Here is a 25,252-nt window from a genome sequence, read left to right as displayed (position 1 = left end):
ACTTCTAACATCATAGGTTAGTGTTTAAACTTTACTCATCCATATGTACTCCTAGATGTCTAGCTTCTTTAACTCATATTATGGTTGGGATCATTTTTTCTCATTGCCGTGCAGTATTCCTTTATGTAAGTATACCACACTTCATTTTGTTTTACTCTTTTTTAAATTAGTTTTACTATTGATGGGCATTTGGGTGTTGCTTCCAATTTGGGGCTATTACAAACAGTGCTGCTATGAACATTCTCGAAATATTTTTGGTGAATTTATGTCTGCATTTCTGTTGTATGTTTATCCAAAAGTGTAATTTAGGGGTCACAGGGTATGAGTATGCTCACCTTTTATAGATATTGTCAGTTTTCCAAAATAGTGGTACCAATTACACTCTTGTCAGTAATGTGAGAGACATCTCATTGCTCTATATCCACCCAACACTTGGTAGCATCTGACTCTTTCACTAGCCACTCTTGTAGGCATGTGCCAGGACTGCATCACGATTTGTCTTGCCAGATTTTTAATATTTTGTTTATATTGTAAGCCCTTAATCCATCTAGGATTTTATTTTCGTATATGATAACGTAGGAGTCCACTTCGACTCTCTATTTCACACACAAGTAGCAAGATATGCCAGATTAAATAATATATCTTTTGCCCTGATGTCTCTCGAGGTGTGACTAGTCATTTGCCAGGTGGAATAGAGTGGGGAAGGCACTCCAGGGTGATTGGAGCTGCATGAACAAAAGCACAAGGCACAATGTAGCATGATATGGTTAAAATTAAAAGTGAGGGTGCCTGGCTGGTTCAATCAGTAGAGCAGGCTACTCTTGATCTTGGGGTTGTAAATTCAAGCTCCATGTTGGGTGTAGAGATTATTTAAAAATACAATCTTTAAAAAAAATGTTTAGCTTTTTTAATAGAACATTTGTATAGCATTTTAAAATTTTTATAAGTGGCACAGGAAGGTAGGCAGAGCCAGACCTTGCCATTCTCGCAAGGGTACAGAGACACAAGGCTGCAACTGAATGTGCACGGCAAAGGAAGAAGGACCCTCTCTGATTCTGCTGTTTGGGGATGTTCTTTGAGATCTTCATTCTGAAAGGTGTGATTATTCAAAATGTCACTCTTAGGGAAGTGTTGACTGAGGTCCTTCCTAAGATCCATTACATCTATGATTTCATTTCAATCTCACAGTGAGTTCACAAGGTGGGCACCATTAACATCGATTTCTAGATGAGGGCATGAGTCAGAGAAATCAAGTGACTGGCCCTCGACCACACGGCTAGTCAGTGGCATTGGAACCCATGTCTGTCTCCCTCCTGAGCTCCTGCTCTTTCTTCCAGACATGCTGCTGGCACTGCCAGCGGGCAGTGAATTAAGTTTCCAGCCACTTCCCAAACAAGGGAGCATGTTACCAAGCAGATTTATCATCGTTACTTCAGCCTCTGCCAACAGACCCTCCTGGTGGCTGCTTTCTCTTCTCCAGTCACACCGAGTGGTTGATTTCCTGAGAAACAGAGTCACTGTTCCAGGCAGTAAGGGCCTCTTCCACCGAAAGGCTTGCAGAGTCAGACCAGGGCAGCTGCTTTGGGCTCAGGCAAGTGTATGGTTGTGTGGAGAGAAGGGAGTAGCACCCAGCACAAGCAGAGGAGGGCAGGAGAGACAGGGAGCATGAGGTTGCCACTGTCCTCAATCCCTTTCTCATTCACAGTTCTAGGACCCAGGAGGTCGAGCTGCTCTTCTTTCCCAACTGGGAGAAAGCTCTGTGCCCTACACTGATCCCCTGGTGAGCTGTGCCATCGCGAGGACTCTGTTCCTCACAGCCAAGGAGACGTGCACACTCACTGGCACGAACACACAGGCACTCAAACACAGAGGGGACACACAAGCTCCACATCATCACAGAGCAGAGCCAAACACCCACGTCCAGAGAATTTGCCTCCTGGAATGTGAGATCCCAGGGGACCAGTCTGGCTTAAGGGGTTTTCTGATTATGCCACATTATGCCATGTGAGCTATTCCACAGAAGAAAAGTCACTTAAATGATGAAGCAATTTCTCACCAAGGGAAAGATTTTTTTAAAGATTTTATTTTAGAGAGAGAGAGAGTGTGTGTGTGTGTGTGTGTGTGTGTGTGCTTGCACACAGGACTACAGTAAGGGGGGGGGGCAGTGGGAGAGGGAAAATCCTCCAGCAGACTCCCTGCTGAGCCCGGAGCCCTACCACAACTGCAACAATGATGCTGGATCTCAAGGACGTGAGATCATGACTTGAGCCAAAATGAAGAGTTGAAAGCTTAACTGACTAAACCATCCAGCTCCCCTCACCAAGGGGAAGACTTTTTTTTTTCTCTAAGATTTTATTTATTTATTCGTGAGAGACATAAGGAGAGGCAGAGACATAGGCCAAGGGAGAAGCAGGCTCCATGCAGGGAGCCCGACATGGGACTTGATCCCGGGACCCCAGGATCATGCCCTGAGCCAAAGACGCTCAACCACTGAGCCACCCAGGTGCCCCAAGGGGAAGATTTTTAACTGCTAGAGATAATTGCAGAAAAGTTCACTACTAAATTACAAGGTGCCACTTCCGTCTATCAGATTTAACATTTTTTTAATTTAAAAGTTTGATAATACCCAGTTGTTGGTGGGGAAACAAAGATATGCCATTTAGCAGGGAAAAACAGTAAATGATTATAACTTCTGGTAACTTGGCACTACATGTCCAAATGTTTAAGTGCACCTGCCCTTAAACCCAGTTATTCCACGCCTAAAATTTTATAGATATGGATGTATCACCACCAAAAAATGCTGATTAAGTTAGTTCATGGCAGCATTTGTTTACAATACCATAAAACTGGACTAAAGAATATCCATTAACAGAGAACTAGCCAGGTAAGCTGAGGTTATATCCACACCCTGGAATACTACTTAGCCACTTAAGATGATAAGGTAGGCCTCTATGTATTGATACCGAAATATGTCCGTGGTATATTTTCAATTGAAAAAAAAAAGTTAAAAAAAAGTAAAGTACAGAAAAAAGAAAGTAAAGTACAGAAGAGCAAATTGTTTTTATCCCATTTGTGTTTTAAAAACCATATGTTTGTATTTGCATAGAGAGTGTTCCCTGAGGTATCAAAAAATCTTTTATAGCTCTAGAACTGAAAGGGGGGAGGGAGAAGGGAAAAGAGAAGGAAGACTAATTTTTTTTTGAGAGAGAGAGAGAAGGGGGAGGGGCAGAGGGAGAGAGAGAATCCCAAGCAGGCCCCACGTCCAATGCCAAGCCCCAGGCAGGCCTCCATTCCACCATCCTGAGATCATGACCTGAACTGAAATCAAGACTGGGATGCTCAACCACCTGAGTCATCCAGGTACCCCTAATTTTTTATTTAGTAATCTTCAGTACCACTTGACATTTTTACAATGAGCATGTATTAACTGTATAATAAATCATTTTAACTGAGATTTAATATATATTAAATATAAATCTCTCTATCTCTATATAAATTAAGTCTCTGTATGTAATATATATTAAATCTCTATATTTAATGTATATATTAAATCTCTCTATATATGGATTTCCTGCAAGATTTCACCTAGAAAAAGAGTTCCACTACTAAAGACTTTGAAAAATCCTTATGCAAACCAACTCTTGTACAAATTGCCAGGAAAAAGTGTGAGAGGCTTTTGAAACGGGGAGAGAAGAGTGCCCTTGGAATACTGGGCTGGTGTGCCCTTCCAGGCTATCAATTCCTGGTAATCTCCACCTTTCCTTGTCTTTGAGTCTGTGAGTTGTAGAAAAGTGAAAATAATACAAATGAATCAGTCTCCCTTTGGCCCAGTGGAGGTGCAATTGATCCCCACCCCCCACCATGGAAGAAACCAATTTTGTGTCCTTTAACAAATCCATTTCATCATTCCTGATTGACAGTATCTGTATCCGGTCTTCATATTGTCCTTGAACTGATTTTTAACATGTTATTCTCTCATTAATTGAGGAGTTAAAATCTGACACATGTCGGAGCGCCTGGGGGCTCAGCGGTTGAGCGTCTGCCTTTGGCTCAGGTCGTGACCCCGGGGTCCAGGGATCGAATCCCGCATCAGGCCCCTCCCAGGGAGCCCGCTTCTCCCTCTGCCTGTGTCTCTGCCTCTCTGTGTGTGTCTCATGAATAAATAAAATCTTTTTTTAAAACAATCTGACAGGTGTTCATTTTATATTTTTATGAGAGCGTTCCCATTTAAACAATGAGCAAAGTGGCAATGAAGACCAGCGGAGGAAGGGGTTTGCCCAAGGTTAGGTTCCCGCGGTTGCGAATGTAGTCCTGATCCCCAGCCCCGAGACTTCTGGGCTAGTTTACCCACAGCATCAAGTAACGCGGATTAGAATCCTTTCCCTTTAGACTTAAAAACTTACTCCACGGAGGCATATAGTTTAATTGGAAGATGCTTTCATAAATACGTGTACAGTCACCCAGGCACAAACACCCTGCCGGCAGGCTGCCCAGACTCCCACACCGATGCAGAAACAGCACTCCCCTCCGCGAAAGCACACACACACACATGCGCGCACACATGCACACACGCACGTGCATACACACATGCGCGCGCACACATGCACACACGCATGTGCACGTACACACGCGCACACGCACGGACACACAGGCTCGCACACACGGAGGCGCGCGCACATGCACGTGCATACACACAGGCACGCGCACACACAGGCACCCGCACCCGCACACAGGCACACACGCACGCGCACACGGGCGCGCGCGCAAGGCACACACACGTGCACACACACATGCGCGCGCACAGGCACACACGCGCACACACATGCATGCACGTGCACACGCGCGCACACACACACACACACACACACCCCAACTGGGACACAGGCGTTCCTCAGCAAGGAGGCTCGAGGGCTGGGGGTGCAGCGCGGCCCCTCCCGCAGCCCCGGGGTCGCACCCGCGGGGACAAGAGGCGGCCCCCCAAGCCTGCAGCGGGGGGCAGGGGGCGCTCGGGGCGGCAGTACGGGGCCGAGCGCCGGCGAGGAGGCCCAGCGGCCAGCGCAGGGACTGGGCTGCGCCCCGGGCGGCCCGGAGGCGGCGGGGGAGCCCCCAGAGGCCGCGGGGTCCCCGCGGAGGCCTGAACACGCAGGGGCAGAGCCGCGGCCCGCGCGCGCCGACCTGGAGAGCCGCCCGCCTCGCTGCGGCGCGGGGGAGCCCCGGCGTGAAGGCCCCGCGCCCGCGAACCCCGGCGGCTCGTCCCTCCACCCCCCCCCCCGCCCCGCCGCGGCCCGGGCCTGGGCTCGCGGCGCCCCCTGCCGCCCGAGCGGCTTCCCCCGCGGGCCGCGCTCTCCCGTCCTCGGCTCCCCGCAGGCGCCCGCGCTCGCGCAGGCGGGACCCGGCTCGGCGCAGCCCGGGGGATGCCACGTGCACGCCTCCCCATCACCCGGGGAGCCCAGCCCCGCTTCGCAGACCGGGAAACCGAGGGTCACGGCCCGCACCGCGCAGGGAGGACGGGTGACCCCCTCGCACCCGCCCCGGGGCTCCTCTCTCTTCCCTGGGGACCCCTTCCTTTGCCCTAGAGGGCCCAGATGGGACCACAGACTCCACGGCTTGCTGGGCTCCCTCCCCACCCTCTCTGGGGTCCCTCGAAGCCTCTGGAGGCTCGAGTCCTCTGGAGCATCTTTTTTTTTTTCTTTTTCTTTTTTTTCTTTTTTTTTTTTTTTTAAGATTTTACTTATTCATGAAAGACAGAGAGAGAGAGAGAGAAAGAGGCAGAGACACAGGCAGAGGGAGAAGCAGGCTCCATGCAGGGAGCCCAAGTGGGACTCGATTCCTGAATTACAGGATCACACCTTGAGCCTGGCAGAACTTAACCGCTGAGCTATCCAGGAGTCCCTATGATTTGGTTTTCAAGCAGAAAAGACCTAGGGTTCACTTACCCACCTCAGGAAGGACAAAGAAGCCTAAAAAGTTGGGTCAAGGCAGTAGGAAAGGGGCTTTATTGGGGCATTTCTTTTCCCTGACCCCACAGGAATTAGGGTCACCAAGAGCCGCTTCTGAATATGACAGTGATGATACATTTTCCAAAGTGTTGATTTTAACAGTTTGCAACAGGACCCAACTGATGGATCATACATTTGGCCACAGATCAGAAGCTCTGGAAGAAAAAATGCTACTGGATACTCCCTCAAATTGTGATGGTAACCGACTGATGCTCCGGATTTTTGTCCCAGAAAGTTCTCAGATGTTAAGTGATGTGGTTCTATCTGGTGCTAGTTTCACGCGTACTGACTGGAGTACATGGAGGAACGTCTGAAATCCACAGCTCTGTCCAAGAGGCAGGGGATTTATCTACTCCAACAGGGGTTTGCAGCTCTAGGCTACGCATGGTGAGCCCATGAAGCCATCATGTTGATAGATTCAGTTGTGACTGGGAGCAGTGATGACAAAGTGGCTGGCAGAAAGGAGCACATCCTCCAGATTCTTCCAGGCAAGGAGACAACACTGAAAACTACGTTAGGCTTTTTCCTTTCAAAACTTGGCAAAGCAGAATTGGCTGAAAAGTAAGCAGTGCAGTCTGGTTCTCATTTCATTTCTCAAGAAAATCCAGCTAACTTTCATCGTGATATTTTAAGCTTTTTTAAAAAAAGATTTTATTTATTTACTCATGAGAGACACACAGAGAGAGAGGCAGAGACACAGGCAGAGGGAGAAGCAGGTTCCACGCAGGGAGCCCCACGCGGGACTCGATCCCGGGTCTCCAGGATCACGTCCTGAGCTGAAGGCAGATGCTCAATCACTGAGCCACTGGGGCGTCCCTGTTTTAAGCTTTTATCCTTTTGGAACTTAAGTTTTTAATATAACCTTAACTAAAAATACATAGATTTGGGGTATAAAAGTAAAATCTATTTCGGAAAAAAATTATATGTTTCCAGTGAAGTACTCTCTACTTTTTATTTAAAAAGATATTATCTATTGTCCTAAACAGTAAATAATGCCAAAATCTAAAAAAAAAACAAAAAACAAAATCAGAGATTCAGATCTCAGCACCCAATATCCCCACCACCGCTACCACAAACTGTGTGGTTTGGGGCAAGTCACTTTATCTTTCCCAACCCAGTTTCTCATCCGTAGGATAGAGAGAACAATAAGCTAGAAGATGTATGATTTTATTACTCAACAACAGTTATTTATTGATGCCAGGCACTATTCTAGTCACTGACTAGGACAGACAAGGTCTCTCTTTTCACTGAATTCATATTCTAATAGGATGAGATCACAGTAAACAAATAACTTGATGAACAAACGAGAAACGTCAGCTGTTAGTAGGTTCTAGGCAGAAAAGAACAGGAGCGGTGGTGGAGCACCACAGGCTGATGAGATTGTATGGACTGGTCAGGAAAGCTCTCTCTGAGCAGACTGTATTTGAGCAGAGATATTAGTGACAGAAACACCCAGGCATGCAAAGATCAAGGGGGAGAAGCTGGGGAAAGGGTACAGGGAAACTCTGCTCTATTTTTGCAACTTCCTGCGAATATACAACTATATCAAAATAAAATTTTTTAAAAGCAACTATTGAAAAAATAAATAAATAAAAGCAACTATTGACATACACTGCAGCCTAAACGGGTATCCAAACCGTTATGCTGAGTGAAGGAAACCAGATCAAAAAGAGTACATACCGTATGATTTCATTTATATGAGATTTTGGGAAGTGTAAACTGATCTATAGTAACAGAGGACGGATTACTGATTGCCTGGGTACAGAGTAGGGAGGGGGAATGTTTGGGAAGGAAGGATTACCAAGGGACGTGAGGAGTCTTTTGGGGGTGATGGATATGTTTATTACCCTGATTGTTGTGATGGGTTCATGGTGTATCCATGTGGTAAACTTATCAAATCATACACTCTGAATACTGTGCAGTTACTATATGTCAATTTTACCTCTATAATGGTATTAAGAAATATTCTGTGCCTAGAAATAAATCATGCTAAAGATGTGCAAAGCCTCTACATGAAAGGTGAGACATTTAGGTGGATCTAGATAAATGAAGACGTCTACCATAGTCTCAGGTTGGACAACTCAATATTGTAAAGATGGCAATCCTCCCCAAATTGAAACTGATTGAAATCCTAACTGGTTTTCAGTTAGGATTGTTTAAATGTCAACTTGACAATGTATATGGAATGAAAAAGGGCTGAGGATAGCCAAGATGGTCTTGAAAAATAAGGTACAAGAACCTACATTTTCAGATATCAAGATAGTGAGTGCTGGTATAAGGATAAACAGACTGATGAAACAGAATAAAGAGCTCAAAAACAGATCCGCACATATATGAACACTAAGTATAGGACCGATGTAGGTATGCAGGCCATTGAGATATAGCCAGTAAAATGCATTGGGTCACTTGGGTACCTATAATGATTCTTCCCATAATACACCAAAATCAATTCCAAGGTGGATTAAACTGCAAACCATGAAATGCAAAAGCATACAGCTCTGAGAAGGGAATATTGGAGTGTATCTCCATGACCCTGAGTAGGGAAATAATTAAAAAAAAAAAAAAAAAACAAGAAGTACTGATGATAAAGGAAAAGGCAGCAAGAAAAAGGGACAAACGATTAATAGCATTAAAATTAAGAACTTTATTCACTAAAGATAGTAGAAGGAGAATAAAGAGATAAAGTGACGGGGGTAGAAGGTATTTGCAACTAACAAAAACTGTGTTGTGACCATAATTAGACACCACTACACAGACATCCTATAGAATGGCAGAGCTGTTTTTTTTAAGGGAGGGAGGGGCAGAGGGAGAGAGAGAGAATTTTAAGCAGGCTCCACGATCCTGATCATTACCTGAGTCAAAATCAAGAGTCAGATGCTTAACTGACTGAGCCACCCAGGAGACCCCAGAAAGGCAAAGCGTTAAGAACCTATTGGTGTGTATGTGGAGCAAGAGGCAGTTCCATGTGGGTGAACTGGCATGCCAATTTGGAAGGGTGTCTGACATCTTGTAAAGTTGAGGACAGGTGTTTCCTATGACCCAGGAATCTCACTCTTGGTTTACACCTTGAAGAAACTTATATACACGTGCATCAGCATTCTAAACACAGCAATATTGTGCATAATAGTAAAAAGCTGGGAAAATTCCAAATGTTCTACTTACTATATGCTGAGCAAATGAATTCTAGTATTTTTGTCTAGTGGAAAATTATATAGATGCTGAACAGCCAAAAACTAGAAAAGGCCACTGCATAGCGATCTATGTAGAGACGCCTGCCCTCTTTATGGTGAGAAAATGCAGGGCTAAGAAGAAAATCAAGGAGAGTTCTTAGGAACCAACAGTGGCCATGGCAGGGAGTGTTTTTGTCATGCATCGACATGCAGTAGACAGTGTGCTAGGCTCTTTTAAGACATAGCTACGTCTCACAACCATTTGATACAGTAGGAATTATTTTGCAGGTGAGGAAACCGAGAGGCAGAGAGGTTAAATGATTTGCCTAAGATATGCAGATACTGGAGTGGCAGGCATGGAGATTTAAAACCAGGCATCAAATCTCACATTCTTTCCGTTGGAGTAGAAGGTGTTGATTGCCTTGCAACGACTACTCACCAGCTCTCCTCTCTTTCGGAACCCCGATTTTATCACGGCATGGCCTCTCCCCTGTGCTGTCACCCTCCAGATGGCAGAGCAAAAGATGGAACGAGCCTGGGCCCCTGGCCACTCCAGAGCAACCCAGCCATGCCACACCAGTTGAAAGTTGGTTGCTTCCTTTTATTTTTTCCTTTATTGATATATTTTTTGGAAAACAACTCTTGGGCTAAGTGGTTCTAGAGTTGTTAGGGTTCTTGAATCAAGAAGGAAATAACAATTAGAAGGCAAACTTTCCATTTCCTTCCAAATGGACACTGTAAATATTACAGAACCCAAATCCAATGGCTGTAACATGCAACAGGACCCACAACAGAGCTGGTTTACACAGCCTGCAGAGGAGCTCCAAGCCAGAGGGCCCCTGAGTGTGAAAGGCCTAGAGCAGCCAGTATGATAGCTTTGTTCCCAGGAGTGTAGGACAACCAAGAAAGCACTGTGGGACAGGCCTATGCTTCACCCTGCCCCCTTACTCATTTGCCCTACAAAGATCATAGGCCCCTGCCAGATAGAAGCCCAGACAGCTCTGCCTCTCCCACTTTCCCACACTCAGTACTTCCTCCCTCCCTAAAGCAGTTAATCCCAAAGTATAAATCCACAGCCACCATACTGTTACATCCCCACAAACTAAGACGTTCTCTGCCCCAATCTGTGTAGGAGGGTTTTTTTTATGAGTTTTAATTTATTTATGAGAGACAGAGAGAGAGGTAGAGACATAGGCAGAGGGAGAAGCAGGCTTCCTACAGAGAGCCCAATATGGGACTCAATCCCAGGATCCCAGGATCACACCCTGGGCTAAAGGCAGATGCTCAACCCCTGAGCCCCCGAGGTGCCCCTGTAGGAGGTTTGTTTTTTTTTTAACAGTCAAGAAACTATCATGCTTTGCTGCTGACATTCTTGCCACCTGGCTCCTGTGCCTTTAACTCCTCTGCCTCTCCTCAATCAGCAGTCCATCCTCCTAGCCCTTCTAGTGCCCTCCTGATGGCAGGTGAGGCAGGAGGGTGTCTGATTGCCCAGGGCAGTGGCTACAGATATAGAACTTTCTCTTTTCGGATGCTGGGATCCTTTATTCCTTCTCTTTTGTGTCGAGTTTTCTTAAAAAAAAAAAAAAAAAAGCTTTGCTTATTTGAGAGAGAGAGCATGCATAGCATGCATGAGCTAGGGGGAGGGCCGTGGGAGAGGGAAAGAGAGGCTGAAGGAGTGGGAGAAGCAGACTCCCCACTAAGGGACTTGGGGCAGGGAGGGGGGGTGTCCTTGATCCCAGGATCCTGAGATCATGACTTGAGCCAAAACCAAGTGTTGGAGGCTTAACTGACTAAGCCACCCAGAGAGCCCTCCTTAGAATTTTCTATAACCTTCAAAGCTGTGCTCTGACTCTGGCCTTTGGGTATGGCCTGTGGTGGGCAGTTTCCCTGGCATCAGCAAAGGCCTTGACACAGTGTGGACTTCGGAGAGCACTTTGGATGAAACCCCAGAAGCCTGTGGAAAAGTGGGTTAGCCCGGCTTACATAAGGACTATTTGGTACCACTTTAGTTTCTATTCCAATGTGGGAACAAACTTGTTCCTTAAAACCCTTCAGATCACGTGAGTGGTGTTGACTTGTGTTTATGTCAAAGCCAAAGCCTCAGGCTAATAGGACCCTATTAGAACTGATAGGACTCTGCTAATTCCTTGTATAAATATGGAATCTGCATCTTGGCCTTCCAGGTCAGGTTCTTGGATAGGACACCTGGAGCCTCTGTGTGCCTCTGAATTTTCTGGAACCGAATTTTTTTTCTCTCTCTCTCTCATATCAAAGTCCTAGGAGAGAGAACCAACAGCAAAGGCCATGTCTGGAAGCAATTTGAGTGGGGGAGGGAGGTCTTGAGGCCTGCCCAGACCTTTTTCCTTTGTTCAGCCTAGGGAATGGAGCCACAGCTGTCCACTTGGGGCTCTTCTGTATAATTGCCCCCAGAAATCTAACTTCTAGAAAAACAGTTAGCTTGCAATGTATTCCAGACTGTCTAAACAGATAATGATCAGAATCTGAGATGACTATTTTTCATTTAGGAAATATTTCAAGAGGGACTGGGGTACCAAAAGAGCTGAATGCTTGCCCCTGAGCCCCTGATGAGGAGTGAGAAGGAACTGTGACTGTGTATGTGACCAGAAGTCACATCAGATTTCTGCCACGATTGGCAAGCGTAGCTTATTCTTCCTGTGGCACCTGCTGTTCTCAGTTGGGATTGAGGTCCAGACTCTGGGCTCTTTTTCCACCCTGCCACCACTCAACACAAACCTACCCTGAGTGACTAACCAGCAAGCACCCCAGAGCAGCCTCGATAATGATGATATGGGAGAGATGGGGGCCCATGCTTGCTGCTGCAGTACCAGCACCCCATTTGGACTTTTACATGAGAAATACATTTGTTTACGCTGCTGTTGTTTTGTCCCTGTGGCTACATGAAGAGTCCTAGTATCATATATTTTAAAGCTGCTGAAAGAGTAGATCTTAAATATTCTTTTTTTAAAAAAATATTTTATTTACTTATTCATGAGAGATAGAGAGGCAGAGACACAGGAAGAGGGAGAAACAGGCTCCCTGCTGGTAGTCCGATGAGGGACTCGATCCCAGGACCCCGGGATCACACTCCGAGCCAAAGGCAGACACTCAACTGCTGAGCCACCCAAGCATCTCGATCTTAAATATTCTTATCATAAGAAAAAAATGGTCACTATGTGATGTAATGATGTTAACTAAATTTATTGTGGCAATCATTGTGCAATATATACACGTATCAAATCATTTTGTTGGGTGCCTTACACCTATACAGTGTTATAACTGGTATGTCCATTGATATGTCAATTATATCTTAATAAAACTGAGAGAGTGGTGGGGGTAGTTCTGGCAAGCCTAGAAAGAAGCAGAAGAATTAGGTTCAAAGAAAGTGCTGGCAGTTCAGCAGCTATCTTGGGAGCCAGAAGGGAAGGCCCCAGGCAGCTTTCTCTCCACATCACTCTGGTGTGGAGTATTTCCCTGTTTCTCTAGGCCTGTCTGCATCGTGGTCGTCCCACAGTTCAGCTTCCTGAGCTCCTCCAAAACTTCACCTTGGGAATGTATTTAACTCTATCTGACCATCAAGCCTATGTGACCTTGGGGGGCAGGGAGGACCAGCTACAGACTCCTGACTCTTAGTCCAAATTCTCAGTAGAGGGAAGTATTTTCTGAGCTTTGCACAGTGGCAATATCATAGCCAATATAGTTTATCCAAGTCACAATTATTGCTAACTGAAAAGTGTTCTCAGAACGTCTGGGTGGCTCAGTGGTTGAGCGTCTGCCTTTGGCTCAGGGTGTGATCCCGGAGTCCCGGGATCGAGTCCCACATCGGGCTCCCCGCAGGGAGCCTGGTTCTCCCTCTGCCTGTGTCTCTGCCTCTCTCTCTGTGTCTCTCGGGAATGAATAAATAAAATCCTTAAAAAAAAAAAAAGTGTTCTCTGGCACAGCAGATTCCCCGCTTTTTAGTTAGGTGCTGGTTTAGTCGTCCCTGGGATGGTAGGGAAACAGGCCCACAGCGGGTTATGAGAGGGGGCAGTTTCTCTAAGGAACTGATTTGACATATCTACCTGAGAAGGGAGAAGGGACAGGTAATTCCATAGAGAAGACAGTTTCATGGCTCCTTGCAAATCTCATTGGCTCCTTGGCAGCCCAAATCTCCTGTGTGAGTATTTCCTTTGGTGGTGGGGGGCTCAGCTCAGATCAAGATCCTGGACTCCCAGGATCAGGATCCAGCCCCCCCCCCCCCCCGCCCCCACCAGGCAAGCTCCTTGTTCAGCAAGGAGTTTGCTTCTCCCTCTGCCTCTCCCCAACTCGTGTTCCCTAATCACTCACTCTAATAAAAAAATAAATAAAATCTTTGGGAAAAAAAAAAAAAAGAATATCTCCTTTGAATGAGCGGCTATAATCAGGTGTGCTGGGTGGGGTGACCTAGGGGAAGGCAGGCGGCCAGGATGGAGAGGTGAGCAGGCTGTTGGACTAGGGGCATAAACCCTATCACCCAGGATTAAAGCTAGGGAAATAAGGTTTCGCTGCCAAGTCCAAAGGTCAGGGGCAGAATGGAAAATCCGACACAAAGCCAAGGTCAGGAGCCAGCAGGACTAGATGCACAAGGAAACAGGCCAGGGAAGAAGACCAGGCCGTGCGGGGTGGCCGCTGAGAAGGAGCTGGCGACCGGCCTCGCTTCACCGCTCTCCACGTCGGCTCCTGCACAGAAGGGCACAGCGAGGAGGGCGGGCTGGAGCTCCCCACGCAAAGGAAGAGAAACCCGCGTTTCTTAACCCAAATCCGTAATCTCCGCGACACAAGATTCTGTGCATTCCTGCATTTCCCCCCTGATTATTGTCAAAGGGAGCAGCGCCCCCAAGAGGGCTATTCTAAGGCTCTGAATCCGGTCACCCTGCAGGAGGATGGGCAGAGGTCTCGAGGGGCCGGAGGCCTCGGCTGTCCTCGGAGGAGCAGAAGCCCCGGCCCGCGTGCCCCGGGGGCTCCCCCGGGGAGAAAGAGGAAGCGGCCAGCGGGCGGCGAAGCGGGGCCGCAGACGCCGAGCGGCGGATCAAGAGGAGGCGCTGCTCCCAAGGGGACGCGGACCGGCTCCGACAGGAACGTGAGGCTGCTCCGCTTCGTCGCACTGGGAAGATGAGCGTGTCCTCGCCCCTCCGGTGGGGACCGTCGCGGCGGACGGCGGAGAGCCCGCCCGGGACCCAGCGCCGCGCCCCGGCCTCTGCCGAAACCCCGCCCCGCCCCCCGAGCGCGCACGCGCGCCCCGCAGACCCCGCCCCCGGGAGCCGCGCAGACCCCGCCCCTCGGGGGGCCGCGGCGCGCCGGCGTGACGTGGCGCGTGCTGACGTCGGCGCACGCCGAGACGGAAGAGGCGCGGGCCGGGAAAGCAGTGGCCCGCGGGCGCGGCTGCTCCGTCCCCATGGCGCTGTGGCGCGGCTCTGCGTACGCCGGCTTCCTGGCGCTGGCGGTGGGCTGCGTCCTCCTGCTGGAGCCGCAGCTGCCCGGCTCGGCGCTGCGTTCGCTGTGGAGCTCGCTGCAGCTGGCGCCCGCGCCCCCGGGACCCGGCTCCCCTGAGGGCCGCTTGGCGGCCGCCTGGGACGCGCTCATCGTCCGGCCGGCCCGGCGTTGGCGCCGCGTGGCCGTGGGGTGAGTGCCTGCGGGGCCTGCGTCTCGCGGTCTCTGCAGGAGGCGCGGGCGCTCCGAGGGCCGCCGCGGCGGAGCCCGGGCGGCTGGGGGACGGGGAGGGAGAGCGGCGCGGAGACGGGGCTTCCCGGGCGCCCCCCCGGGGAGGCCCCTCGGCGCTGGCGTCCGCGCCGCCTCCTTGGCGGGAAGCGCCGGATGCCTGGGACCGGCCCGGCCCGTCACTGCAGCGAGGACTCCCCGGACGCCGCCGCCTCCCGCCCGGCTTCTCCGCAGCCGCGTCTCCTCTCGATGGGACCCGCCTGACACCCTCCCGCGAACCCCGCGCAGCCCGACGCCCTCCAGCCGCCTCCATTCCTGTCTCGGCTCCTCCTCGGGCAGCTGCCTCTTTTGCGGTCAGACGCTTGGTCTTCCTTACACCGCTCTGCCGGCTCTCGCCCTCTTCTGAACTTCTCGAGCGCGCCACCGACTTCATCTCCCTCCCGCCCCCTTGCTTAGCACCGTGGCTCGGGGACCGCCACTGTGCCGAGCGCGCTCGCTCCCAGCGCTCCCTGGGGACTTAGGCGTCGTTGGCCTCTCCCTCCAGCCCTCCGCGCGTGAAACATGCCCTCTTCTCCCTGAAAGCCCTTTCCTCCTCCGCCTCTTCAGTGACACCGCATATTGAGGGTCCCACCCCCCCCACCCCCGCACCGCCAGTGCCTCCCTTCTTTGTATCCCTCTGCAGAAGTGTAATTGTCACCCTCGCACCGACTTTAAACCCAGTCTCGCTTCGACTTAAATAACTTAACCATCAACTCAGAAGCACCGTACCAAAAAAAAAGAAAAGGGGGGGGGGCAGGCCTTCTGCGAAGTACTCTGCTAGTTTTTGTGAGTGCTGGGGCAAGGCTAAGGAAGAGCCAAGTTACCCTGAAGATTAAGGGAGATAACGGCAGTCTTGCGTGGTGTCTTATGTAAAAAGCATGCAAATGTCAGGAATTTTGTTTTTCCTTTTTTTTTTTTTTTTTTTTTTTAAGATACTTTAAGTAATGTCTACACCCAGTGTGAGGCTCACACCCGATCCCCAGATCAAGAGTTGCATGCTCCAGGTGCTGAGCTGGGCGGGGACCCAATAGTGCTTTTTTTTTTTTTCTTCCTCCTAATCAGCATATCGTTTCTTCCGATGTGTCTCCTTTACCTCTTTTTTCAAGTTCAGGCCCTTTCACTTCCTTATTAGGGTTTCTTTCTTTCTTTCTTTCTTTCTTTCTTTCTTTCTTTCTTTCTTTCTTTCTTTCTTTCTCTTTTTTTCTTCCTTCCTTCCTTCCTTCCTTCCTTCCTTTCTTTCTTTCTTTCTTTTCTCTTTCTTTCTTTCTTTCTTTCTTTCTTTCCTTCCTTCCTTCCTTCCTTCCTTCCTTCCTTCCTTCCTTCCTTCCTTCCTTCCTTCCTTTCATTCAAGATTTCTTTATTTTGAGAGAAAGAACAGGGGCATGGGGCGGGGGGCAGGCAGCCGACCCCACTATGGGGCTCCATCCCAAAACTCTGGGATCATGACCTAAGCTGAAATCGAGTCACACGCTTAACCGACTGAGCCCCCCAGGCGCCCCTCCTTATCAGTGTCTGAAGCATTCCCCCTGGCTTTACACACCTATCAGCGACTACGGAATACGTGTCAGGTCTGTGCTAGGTTCTGAGGATGCAGAAATGGGTGAAACAAGGTCCCCACCCCAATTGATGAAACTAGATATATTCACTATTAGTGTTGGGGCGGACATGACAGGGTGCCACAGACTGGGTGGCTTAACGTAAATTTTCTCACAGTTCTAGAGGCTGATAGTCTCAGATCAAGGGGAGGTGCTGGCAAGGTTGGTTTCCATGGAGTCCTCTTCCTTCCTTGCAGGTGTACCATATGGCCTTTTCTCTGGGTGCACACCCCTGATGTCTCTTCCTCTTATTATATGGACATTAGTCCTCTTGGATAATGGCTTCACTTAACCTTAGTTGTCTCCTTAAATAGTCCCTGTCTCCAAAAACACACATTTGTGGTTAGGGCTTCAATATATGAATTGATGGGGGGACAGGGTCACACCGTGCTGTTTACAACAATTGTGAAAAGTGCTTTGCAGAACTAGTGGTAAAAAAAAAAAAAGTAGACTTGTGTTCCAAAAGATTGCTAATTCCTCCCAGGATTGCTAATTCCTCCCAGGGTGAGGTTTTCCATTTACTATTGCTACATCTACAAATCCCCCCAAAACTTGGTAGCTTAAAACATGGTTATTTGGTGTATTCTCATGATTCTGAGACTCAGTTAGGCTTTGCTAGGCAGTTCTGACTCGAGGTCTCCCGCAGTTTCAGTCAGATTGTGCCTGGGATTGGAATCCTCTTAAACGTTGATTGTGGTTGTCCGCCACAGCTATGTAGCTTTCTCACAGCAGGGTAAGGAGACAGAATGTCCCTACAACCAGGCAGAAGCCTTAATGCCCTTTATGACCTAAACTTAAAAGCACATAGCATCACTTCCACCGCTGTCCCAGGTGCAGATGGTTTCAAGCAGATGGGACTCAGGACATACCTTGATGGGAGGATTGTCTGTAAAGAGAACACGTGGGATGGAATATCTTGAGTCCATCCTGGAAAATATATTCTGCTATAATGATTTGCATGGTTTAGGTCCTGGGAGAAGAAACAGAAAATGGGGTTTCTCCACCCAGGGGTAGGGGAGTAAGTCCACTTGGGCAGAGAGAACCAAATGTGAGGTACATAGTTTAGAAAGAGCAAGTTGAGCCTGAGTTGAGGGCAAGGAACTTCTGGTAGAGAGGGACCTTTTATACCAGGTGGTGGGAAAGCAGTGAAAGTAGGTAAATGAGGCTAAGATCTTTCTGAGAATAACTAGTGGGGATGTAAAGGGTGGGTTTTGAGTAGTGGTTCTGTTTGACGGTTTCACATCATTTGTGTGGGTACCAGACAGACATTGGTAACATTTTTCATTACCCAAAGGGATTTTCAGCCTAAAGATGGGGTTGTGCAAAGGGGTAGTTGAGAGCAGTTGCAGTACTTGTACCAGAAGTTCATCTGGAGGAGGAGGTGTCGTGGTTTGAGTTCTCGGTAGAACACGCACACACATATATTCATTTGCACTCTCACAGTGTACAATTTAATGTGGTCCATAAGGAGGAAAGTCTTGGGATCCTGACCCTAGTTAAGAGGTCATTTTAGGATCTGGGCGAAGGGAGAAAAGAGCCTTTTTTCATTGGCAGTAGTGCCAAGTGTGAGATTTGCTAATAGGTTGAATGTGGTAAAGAAAGGCAGTCCAGGGATCCCTGGGTGGCGCAGCGGTTTGGCGCCTGCCTTTGGCCCAGGGCACGATCCTGAAGACCCAGGATCGAATCCCACGTCAGGCTCCCGGTGCATGGAGCCTGCTTCTCCCTCTGCCTGTGTCTCTGCCTCTCTCTCTCTGTGTGACTATCATAAATAAATAAAAATTAAAAAAAAAAAAAAAAGAAAGGCAGTCCAAAATGGCAAGTTTTTTAACATCGAGTAACAGCTAACAACCTTAAGTAGGTAGATACAGATATTGTCATCCAGTTTTTACAGATAAGCACACCAGAGCTTAGAAATATTGATTGGCCCAAAATTGCCCAGCTGTCAAATACCAGAGGCACAAGGTAAGCCTGTTCCTGTCTCCATGTTCATGCCACATTGTTGCCATAAGAGACATTGAGAAAAAGGAACAAGTTTGTGTTGGAAGATAACAGGTTGGATTTCAGAGAAGGGGCAGTGCACTTGCTTATGGGATTTCAAATGAAGCTGAGCCATCAGCTGACAGGCCGAAGCTTAGGAGCATATTGAGGAGCAGTCTTGCAGGCTGTGAAGATGCCAGTAGTTAAGTTGAGGTCAGAGACTCTATGGGATTATCCCGAGAGAGAACAAGAAAGGGAGGTAAATGGCAAGGGTGGAATTCTGGGAGGCACCAGCGTAGGAGCTGGTGGAAAGGACCCAGAGGAATAAAGGATGCAAGCCCACTACCACATCTTTCTAAAACGTACCACCTCCCCGGCCTCAAAATTGGACTCTGGTGCCAAAGACTCGTTGGGTAAATGATAAACCTAGTGTTCATTCCTGGCTTCACCCTGACGTTTGACACCTATTTCACTCTATTCCTCTGTTCAACTCTCCATTCTAACTAGATCAACATTCTTATTGTATCCATACAGAGTTAATCCCTTCATCTGCATCTTTGCTTGTACATGCTCCCAGTGAGGGCTTCAGTATCAGATAAATCTGGGTTTGATTTTAGGCTCCAATAGCTGTGGCCTCTGCCATGGTAGTCAGCCTTCAACCTCAACTTTTCTCAGCTCTAAGCATTGTGACCACTTCTCTATCTTACCACGTTTTACAAATTGGTGTGGTCTGTCTGAAAGTGCCTGCTTTACATGCAGTGCTTCATATACCAGCCTTCTTTCTCTGTCCAGAGCAGCATCCGGAGCTCAGTCCAGAGACCACTGCCCCTACCCGTCTTGATTTCTCTTCTCTGCAGTTCTGCATCTTATGGTGATGATGATTACCTGTTGTAGTATCTCAGGTATAGTGTTAAAGCTAGGAAGAACCTAAGGAAACATTTTACAGGTAATGAAACAGAAGTGAGGTGATGAGAACCACCATCCTTGCCTTTAAAGAACTTGCAGTCTAGGGAGCACATGGGTGGCTCAGTCAGTTAAGTGTCTGCCATCAGCTCAGGTCAGAATCCTGGGGTTTTGGGATTGAGCCCCGAATCAGGCTCCCTGCTCAGTGGGGAGCCTGTCTCTCAAATAAATAAATAAAATCTTAAAAAAAAAAAAAAAAAAAAAAAAAGATGGGATGCCTATGTGGCTCAGCAGTTTGGTGCCTGCTTCAGCCTAGGGCGTGATCCTGGAGACCCAGGATCAAGTCCCACATCAGGCTCTCTGCATGGAGCCCACTTCTCCCTCTGCCTGTGTCTGCCCCCCCCCTTCTCATGAATAAATAAATAAATCTTTAAAAAAAAACAACAACTTGGAGTCTAGAAGGGGAACTGTGCCTCCTTCCCCCACCCCCAAGAGCCTCTGGCAGTAGACCTGGAAGCCCAGACTCCCCTGCCCTTCTAGCCCTTCCTCTTATTTGGACATTCAGCATCTGTTGCCTTGCTTTGTTTTCCAGTTATTTCATCTGTGTCTCTATTTTTCTCCAAACTCACATTATAGTCCTTTATACATTTCTTACTCAACTCTGAAATTCTGCCTAAAGTCAAATGAGCATAATTTTGTCTTCTGGTTCTTTTGCTCCCTCCCTTTTAATTCCCTGGATAATAAAGCACCGTAGGTAATGTGCTTGTTTACATTTCTGGATGCTGTTGAATTGAGGTAAGTGCAGAGGAAGTTTCTTGCTCTGGTTAAAGTATAACTAGAAAACACATGGAGAAGTACTTAGTTTGGTGTCTGGCACATAGAGGTTCAATTATCTTTATTATTGAAAGCAACTGAATACATTTTTTTCCTTTGTAAGTCTTTTTCATGATGTGATGAAGGAAGGGTGGAAAATATTCCTATTGTAGTTACATTTTTTACTCAAAATTAGTTCTGTTGGGCTTTATGTTGTGTTACGACATATGCTGAACATTGCTGCTTTTGGTTTTGCTCCTTTTTTTTTTTTTTTGTAACTTTTGCAAACTTCTCCATTCTCATCTTTAAAGAATCAGACCCTGTTCAGGGTCTCAGTGTATCACTGGAGATGAAGGTGATGTGTTTGTGCAAGCCACTGTTTGCAAATGTGGGAATCCCTCCCTCAGCGTCTGAACTTTTGCTCTCCAGAATCAGGACCCAAATCCACTAGGAGACATTTTCCAGATAGGGCTGTTTGGTGGAAATAGTATCACTCACTGTCCAACCTTGCACATGTCTGAAACTAGGGAATCTACTTCTTTCTGAGAACCCAGGGAGAGTATTTCTATTAAGAGTCTACCCTTTGGGGCAGCCCCCGTGGCGCAGCGGTTTGGCGCCGCCTGCGGCCCAGGGCGTGATCCTGGAGACCCTGGATCGAGTCCCACGTCAGGCTCTCTGTATGATGCCTGCTTCTCCCTCTGCCTGTGTCTCTGCCTCTCTGTGTGTGTGTGTCTCTCTAGAAATTAAAAAAAAAAAAAAAAAAAGTCTACCCTTTGGACATCTAATGTTGCATCCAGTAGAAATAAAGAACGCCCTGTATGTGGTGGAATTGAGACCAGTTTTATAAGGTGTACTTGGTTTATGTAGGGCTGTGAAAGGAATATGTTTTAAATATTAAGCACCTGTCACGTGAATGTGTTTTATTCACAGAAAACCATAGTAACTCTTAGGTTATACTTTTCCAGTTGGCCAGAGTATGTATGTATCTTTGTTTTAAAAGAATAAGAAAATTTGAGTATTTAAATGCTGTTTGGTAGGTAAAAATCTTTTTAAAAGCATGGGATCCATAGAGGAAAAATTATAGAATCCTTATGATGGGGGTGCAGTCAGCATGTGTCATTAGGAGAGATGGGTCTCTTCCTTGCCCTCATAAACTTTGCTTGAGTGAGATCAGTGATGACTAGCCTCTGTTCGAACCTCTTAAAAATTGTTTTTTATGACAAAAGTAATATATGCCTATAAAAATCAGAAATATATCTAGTGAAAAATAAAATTTCTCTCCTTTACTCAGTCTCCTTCCTCTTAGAGTTTACCACCATTAATGAATTAATGTGTTAATTTCCAGATCAAGAGGGTTTTTTTCTTTTTAAGACATTAGAAGGGAAACATTGTAGCTATATTCGACACTAGTATCCAGTCCTTTGGGCCTTCTCTATTGATGAGTATACTGTCTACTTTTACAACTGCTCCAAATTACCCTGGAAGCCCAGCCATCCTTATCACCTGGAACTATTTTTTTTTAGCCTGCTGTGAGCCTTGTCTCAGAGGCTTCGAGCTACCTGTGTGGTCATCTAGCCCCATTGGCAAGAATGACATCCCCAGGAGATAGAGGCAGAAATAAAAGGGAGTGTGAGGTGGGGGCAGGAAGTCCTCTTCTAGCTACCCAAATCATTTAACCGTTCTCTTGTAAGGGATGATTTTTATTTAGCAAAGTAACATTACAAATATAAGCCAGAACTTTTCTGTGCAGACCATAGAGAAGCCATGCCAGACAACCATAGTGCTTTATTATTTGGTTCCTTGGAGCCATCCAGATAATGCAGCATTGGCTTCTTACAAAACTTTTAAAGGTCATGGATTCACCCAGTGAACACCTGCCAAGTGATGAATTGTTGTAAGACTGTAGGTGTGCCTCAGTTTTAAGGCACCACAACTCTTGAAGAGTTTCAGCTGGGAGTATTTAGATATTAGGTATTTAGTGTATCTTACCACCATCCTAAGGAAAGGTATCTGATACTTGGCTTTTGACCAAAACTTCTGTTTTGCTTGCTTTCCACCAAGCAGTGTTCCTAAACATATATTAACTTAATTTTCAAAACAGCTTTGGATTAGACACCTATGTAACAGCATTTTGTAAGTGAGGACATTGAGACCCGGAAGTTAAAGTGACTTGCTCAAGTCACAAACCCAGTATGAATCCAGACAGTTTGGCTCTGCCAACATTTTCTCAGAAATGCTGTATTTGTGTTATTGAGATAGCTTTGTTCCAAAATGCTGAGCACCTATCTTTTCAACTAGTGTAAAAGTTTGCCATCCTTTTGGAAAGATTCCTGTGTTCTGATTCTAATAAGACATTTGTCCAGATAAAGGAATCTTCTTTCTGCCACATGCTGTTTATTTCCCAGTTGAGGTTTCAAATCCGCTTCGTTGGTTTTTCTGTTTGAATACAGTTCCTGGAAACATTTCTGTGTTGTTGATGCAAAGTACCTGCCCTTGTGCCTCTCCTTTTTTCTTTCACACTGTCTCTTTGCTTCTTCTTTCCAGAGTCAATGCCTGTGTGGATGTAGTGCTCTCAGGGGTGAAGCTCTTGCAGGCGCTTGGCCTGAATCCTGGGAATGGGAAGGATCACAGCATTCTGCATTCGCGGACTGATCTGGAGGAAGCTTTCGTTCACTTCATGGGGAAGGGAGCTGCAGCCGAGCGCTTCTTCAGCGATAAGGAAGCTTTCCAGGACATTGCCCAGATGGCATCCGAGCTCCCAGGAGCCCAGGTCTGTTTGGTTCGCCAGCAGTGAATTAAGATAAGGTGGGGAAAGATAGCATTTTGTAAGGGTCCTAGAAGCAACCAAACAACTTTTCCTCCAGTCTTTCTGGAGGGTGGTTGTTGGGAATTCTCTTTCTGGTTTCCCTTTCTGTAAAGCTGTGTATCTGAACTTCCATTAACTCTGCTGTTTCTAGTCAGTTCAGTTCAGCCAACATTGATGAAGTATAGTGACTGAAATTTTGGTTTATCCATTAAATTGCTCTTTCTTCATATTACCCAAGCTTAAGGTAAAGATGCCTCCTCCTATTTGGATATTGCTTGTGGCTAATAATATGGTATAATCATAATATGGCGGAGTCCTTCCTGAGCAAGAGAAAAAAGCCAGACACACAGCACTGGTTGTAACTTTGGCATGGACAAGGGAGGCCTGGATCCTCACCTCTGCTTGAGTGATCCAGAGCCAGGTTCCTTACCTCAGTGTTACTGATGCATTGGGTTGGAGAATTCTTTGTTGTAGGGACTGTCCTCCTGCACGTTGTAAGATGTTCAGCAGCATCTCTGGCATCTACCCACTGGATGACAGGCAGTAGCACTCCCATCCTCCCCTAGTTGAAATAGTTAAAAATGTCTCCAGACATGGTCACCTGTTTCCAGGGTTGGGGAGAGTTTAGGGAAGCAAAATCGCATTGGTTGAGAAGCACTGGTCTAGATCAGTGGTTCTCAGACCTGAAACACAGAATCACTTGGAGAGGTTATTGAAACAACTGCTCTTAGAGTTTCTGATTCGGTAGGTGCAGGCTGGGACCCAGGAATTCACTTCCCTTCTGGGAAGTTTCCTTGATGCTCTTGTTCTGATAACCCTGTTTTGAGAACTCCTCGCCTACAGGGTGGAACCTGTCAGAGATGGACAGAACTTAGGGGTCCCCAGGCTCACATGATGATCATAAAGCCTTGGGGTCCATGTGGTCCAGATACTTTCTTGAGGTTCACAAAGCAAGAGGCAGAGCTGGGCCTGCAGACCCAGGCTCTCACCCTAGCATACCTACTGCTACGCATGCCCTCATGCCTCTTGCGGCTGGAATTTGATTGTTTATTTCAGCGTCCCTCTACCCCTCAGTTCTTTTTACTCACCTAAATCCTGCTTTGGCTAGTCTTCTCAGTCTGGATGTGATTCTTGCTAGAGAGTTCCTGGGTTTTTTTGGTTTTATTCATTCATTCATTCATTCATTCATTCATTCATTCGAGGCTTAGAGAAAGAGGCAGAGACATAGGCAGAGGGAGAAGCAGGTTCCCCACGGGAAGCCGGATGCAAGTCCTGGGACTCCAGGATCACACCCTGGGCCGAAGGCAGGTGCTCAACCATTGAGCCACCCAGGCATTCCACTCAGGGAGTTCTTTTAATGCTATTTTTAATTGGTACCTTTCACAGGCCATCCTTTATGACCACTTTTATTTTGAGAACATTTAAGGTTTTAAAGTTCTTTTTTCTTTTGAAGCTTCCCATTTGAACATTAGAAGTAGGCACGGGCGTTACCCAGCTGAGTTTGTAAAGCAGACAACAAGCTTTTAAGATGTCAGCTGCAATCATTTTTATAGCTGAGCTCACTGAGATTCTGATCTCTTATGAAAGAATCTGGGTAGTTCTAACATGATGACTAGTTGCTGCAAAAAGTCTTTATGGTCATAGTATTTGAACCACTAATTCAGTTTCTATTCTTTTCTGCCTTGATCCTGGCTTTTGTTTCATAATGCAAAAAAAAAAAAAAGTTTTTTTTTTTTGTATAAAAACTTCACCCAGCTTTTTTGATTGTCCAAGTTCTTTCTTAAAATTATGAGTCCTAAAATGTACTTCCTTACCTTCCTCCAGGGTGACACTTCACTTGGTGTTTTTTCAAACTCCCTTAAACCATAAGCAGATTCATAAAACAGTCATTAAGAACTATTACATGAGGGTAGCCTGGGTGGCTCAATGGTTTAGCGCGGCCTCCAACCCAGGTGTGATCCTGGGGTCCCGGGATCGAGTCCCACATGGGGCTCCCTGCATGGAGCCTGCTTCTCCCTTTACCTGTGACTCTGTTTCTCTCTCTCTCTCTCCCTGTGTCTCTCATGAATAAATAAATAAAATCTTAAAAAAAAAACTATTACATGAAAAATTTTAAATCCACTTCATAGAATCTTAATATTTTCCCCCAAGATTTTTAGTAAATTCTTCTGGCCATCATGGGCAAATAAAAAATTCATGCTAACATGAAAAGACCAAATTTTAGCCTATATATCACAGAAAGCTTTAAATTTACCT

The 25,252-nt window shown here is 46.9% G+C and overlaps 1 protein-coding gene across 2 annotated transcripts in view; it reads left to right on the top strand.

The window, feature by feature from the left end:
* The first annotated feature begins 14,552 nt into the window (after positions 1-14,552).
* The window catches only part of ADPGK (ADP dependent glucokinase), a 32,556-nt gene continuing 21,856 nt past the window's right edge, over positions 14,553-25,252 (top strand). For both annotated transcript variants that reach the window (XM_077881790.1, XM_077881788.1), the window contains exons 1-2: positions 14,553-14,827; positions 22,735-22,960. In XM_077881790.1, the coding sequence (XP_077737916.1) occupies positions 14,601-14,827; positions 22,735-22,960 (453 nt within the window). In that variant the 5' untranslated portion in view covers positions 14,553-14,600. The remainder of the gene's footprint in view (positions 14,828-22,734; positions 22,961-25,252) is intronic.

The sequence above is a fragment of the Canis aureus genome, chromosome 32 (assembly GCF_053574225.1).
Source record: "Canis aureus isolate CA01 chromosome 32, VMU_Caureus_v.1.0, whole genome shotgun sequence".
NCBI classification, from domain to species: Eukaryota; Metazoa; Chordata; class Mammalia; order Carnivora; family Canidae; genus Canis; species Canis aureus.
Note: the sequence above shows the minus strand (reverse complement) of the source record. Positions and strands in the feature narration are given on the sequence as shown.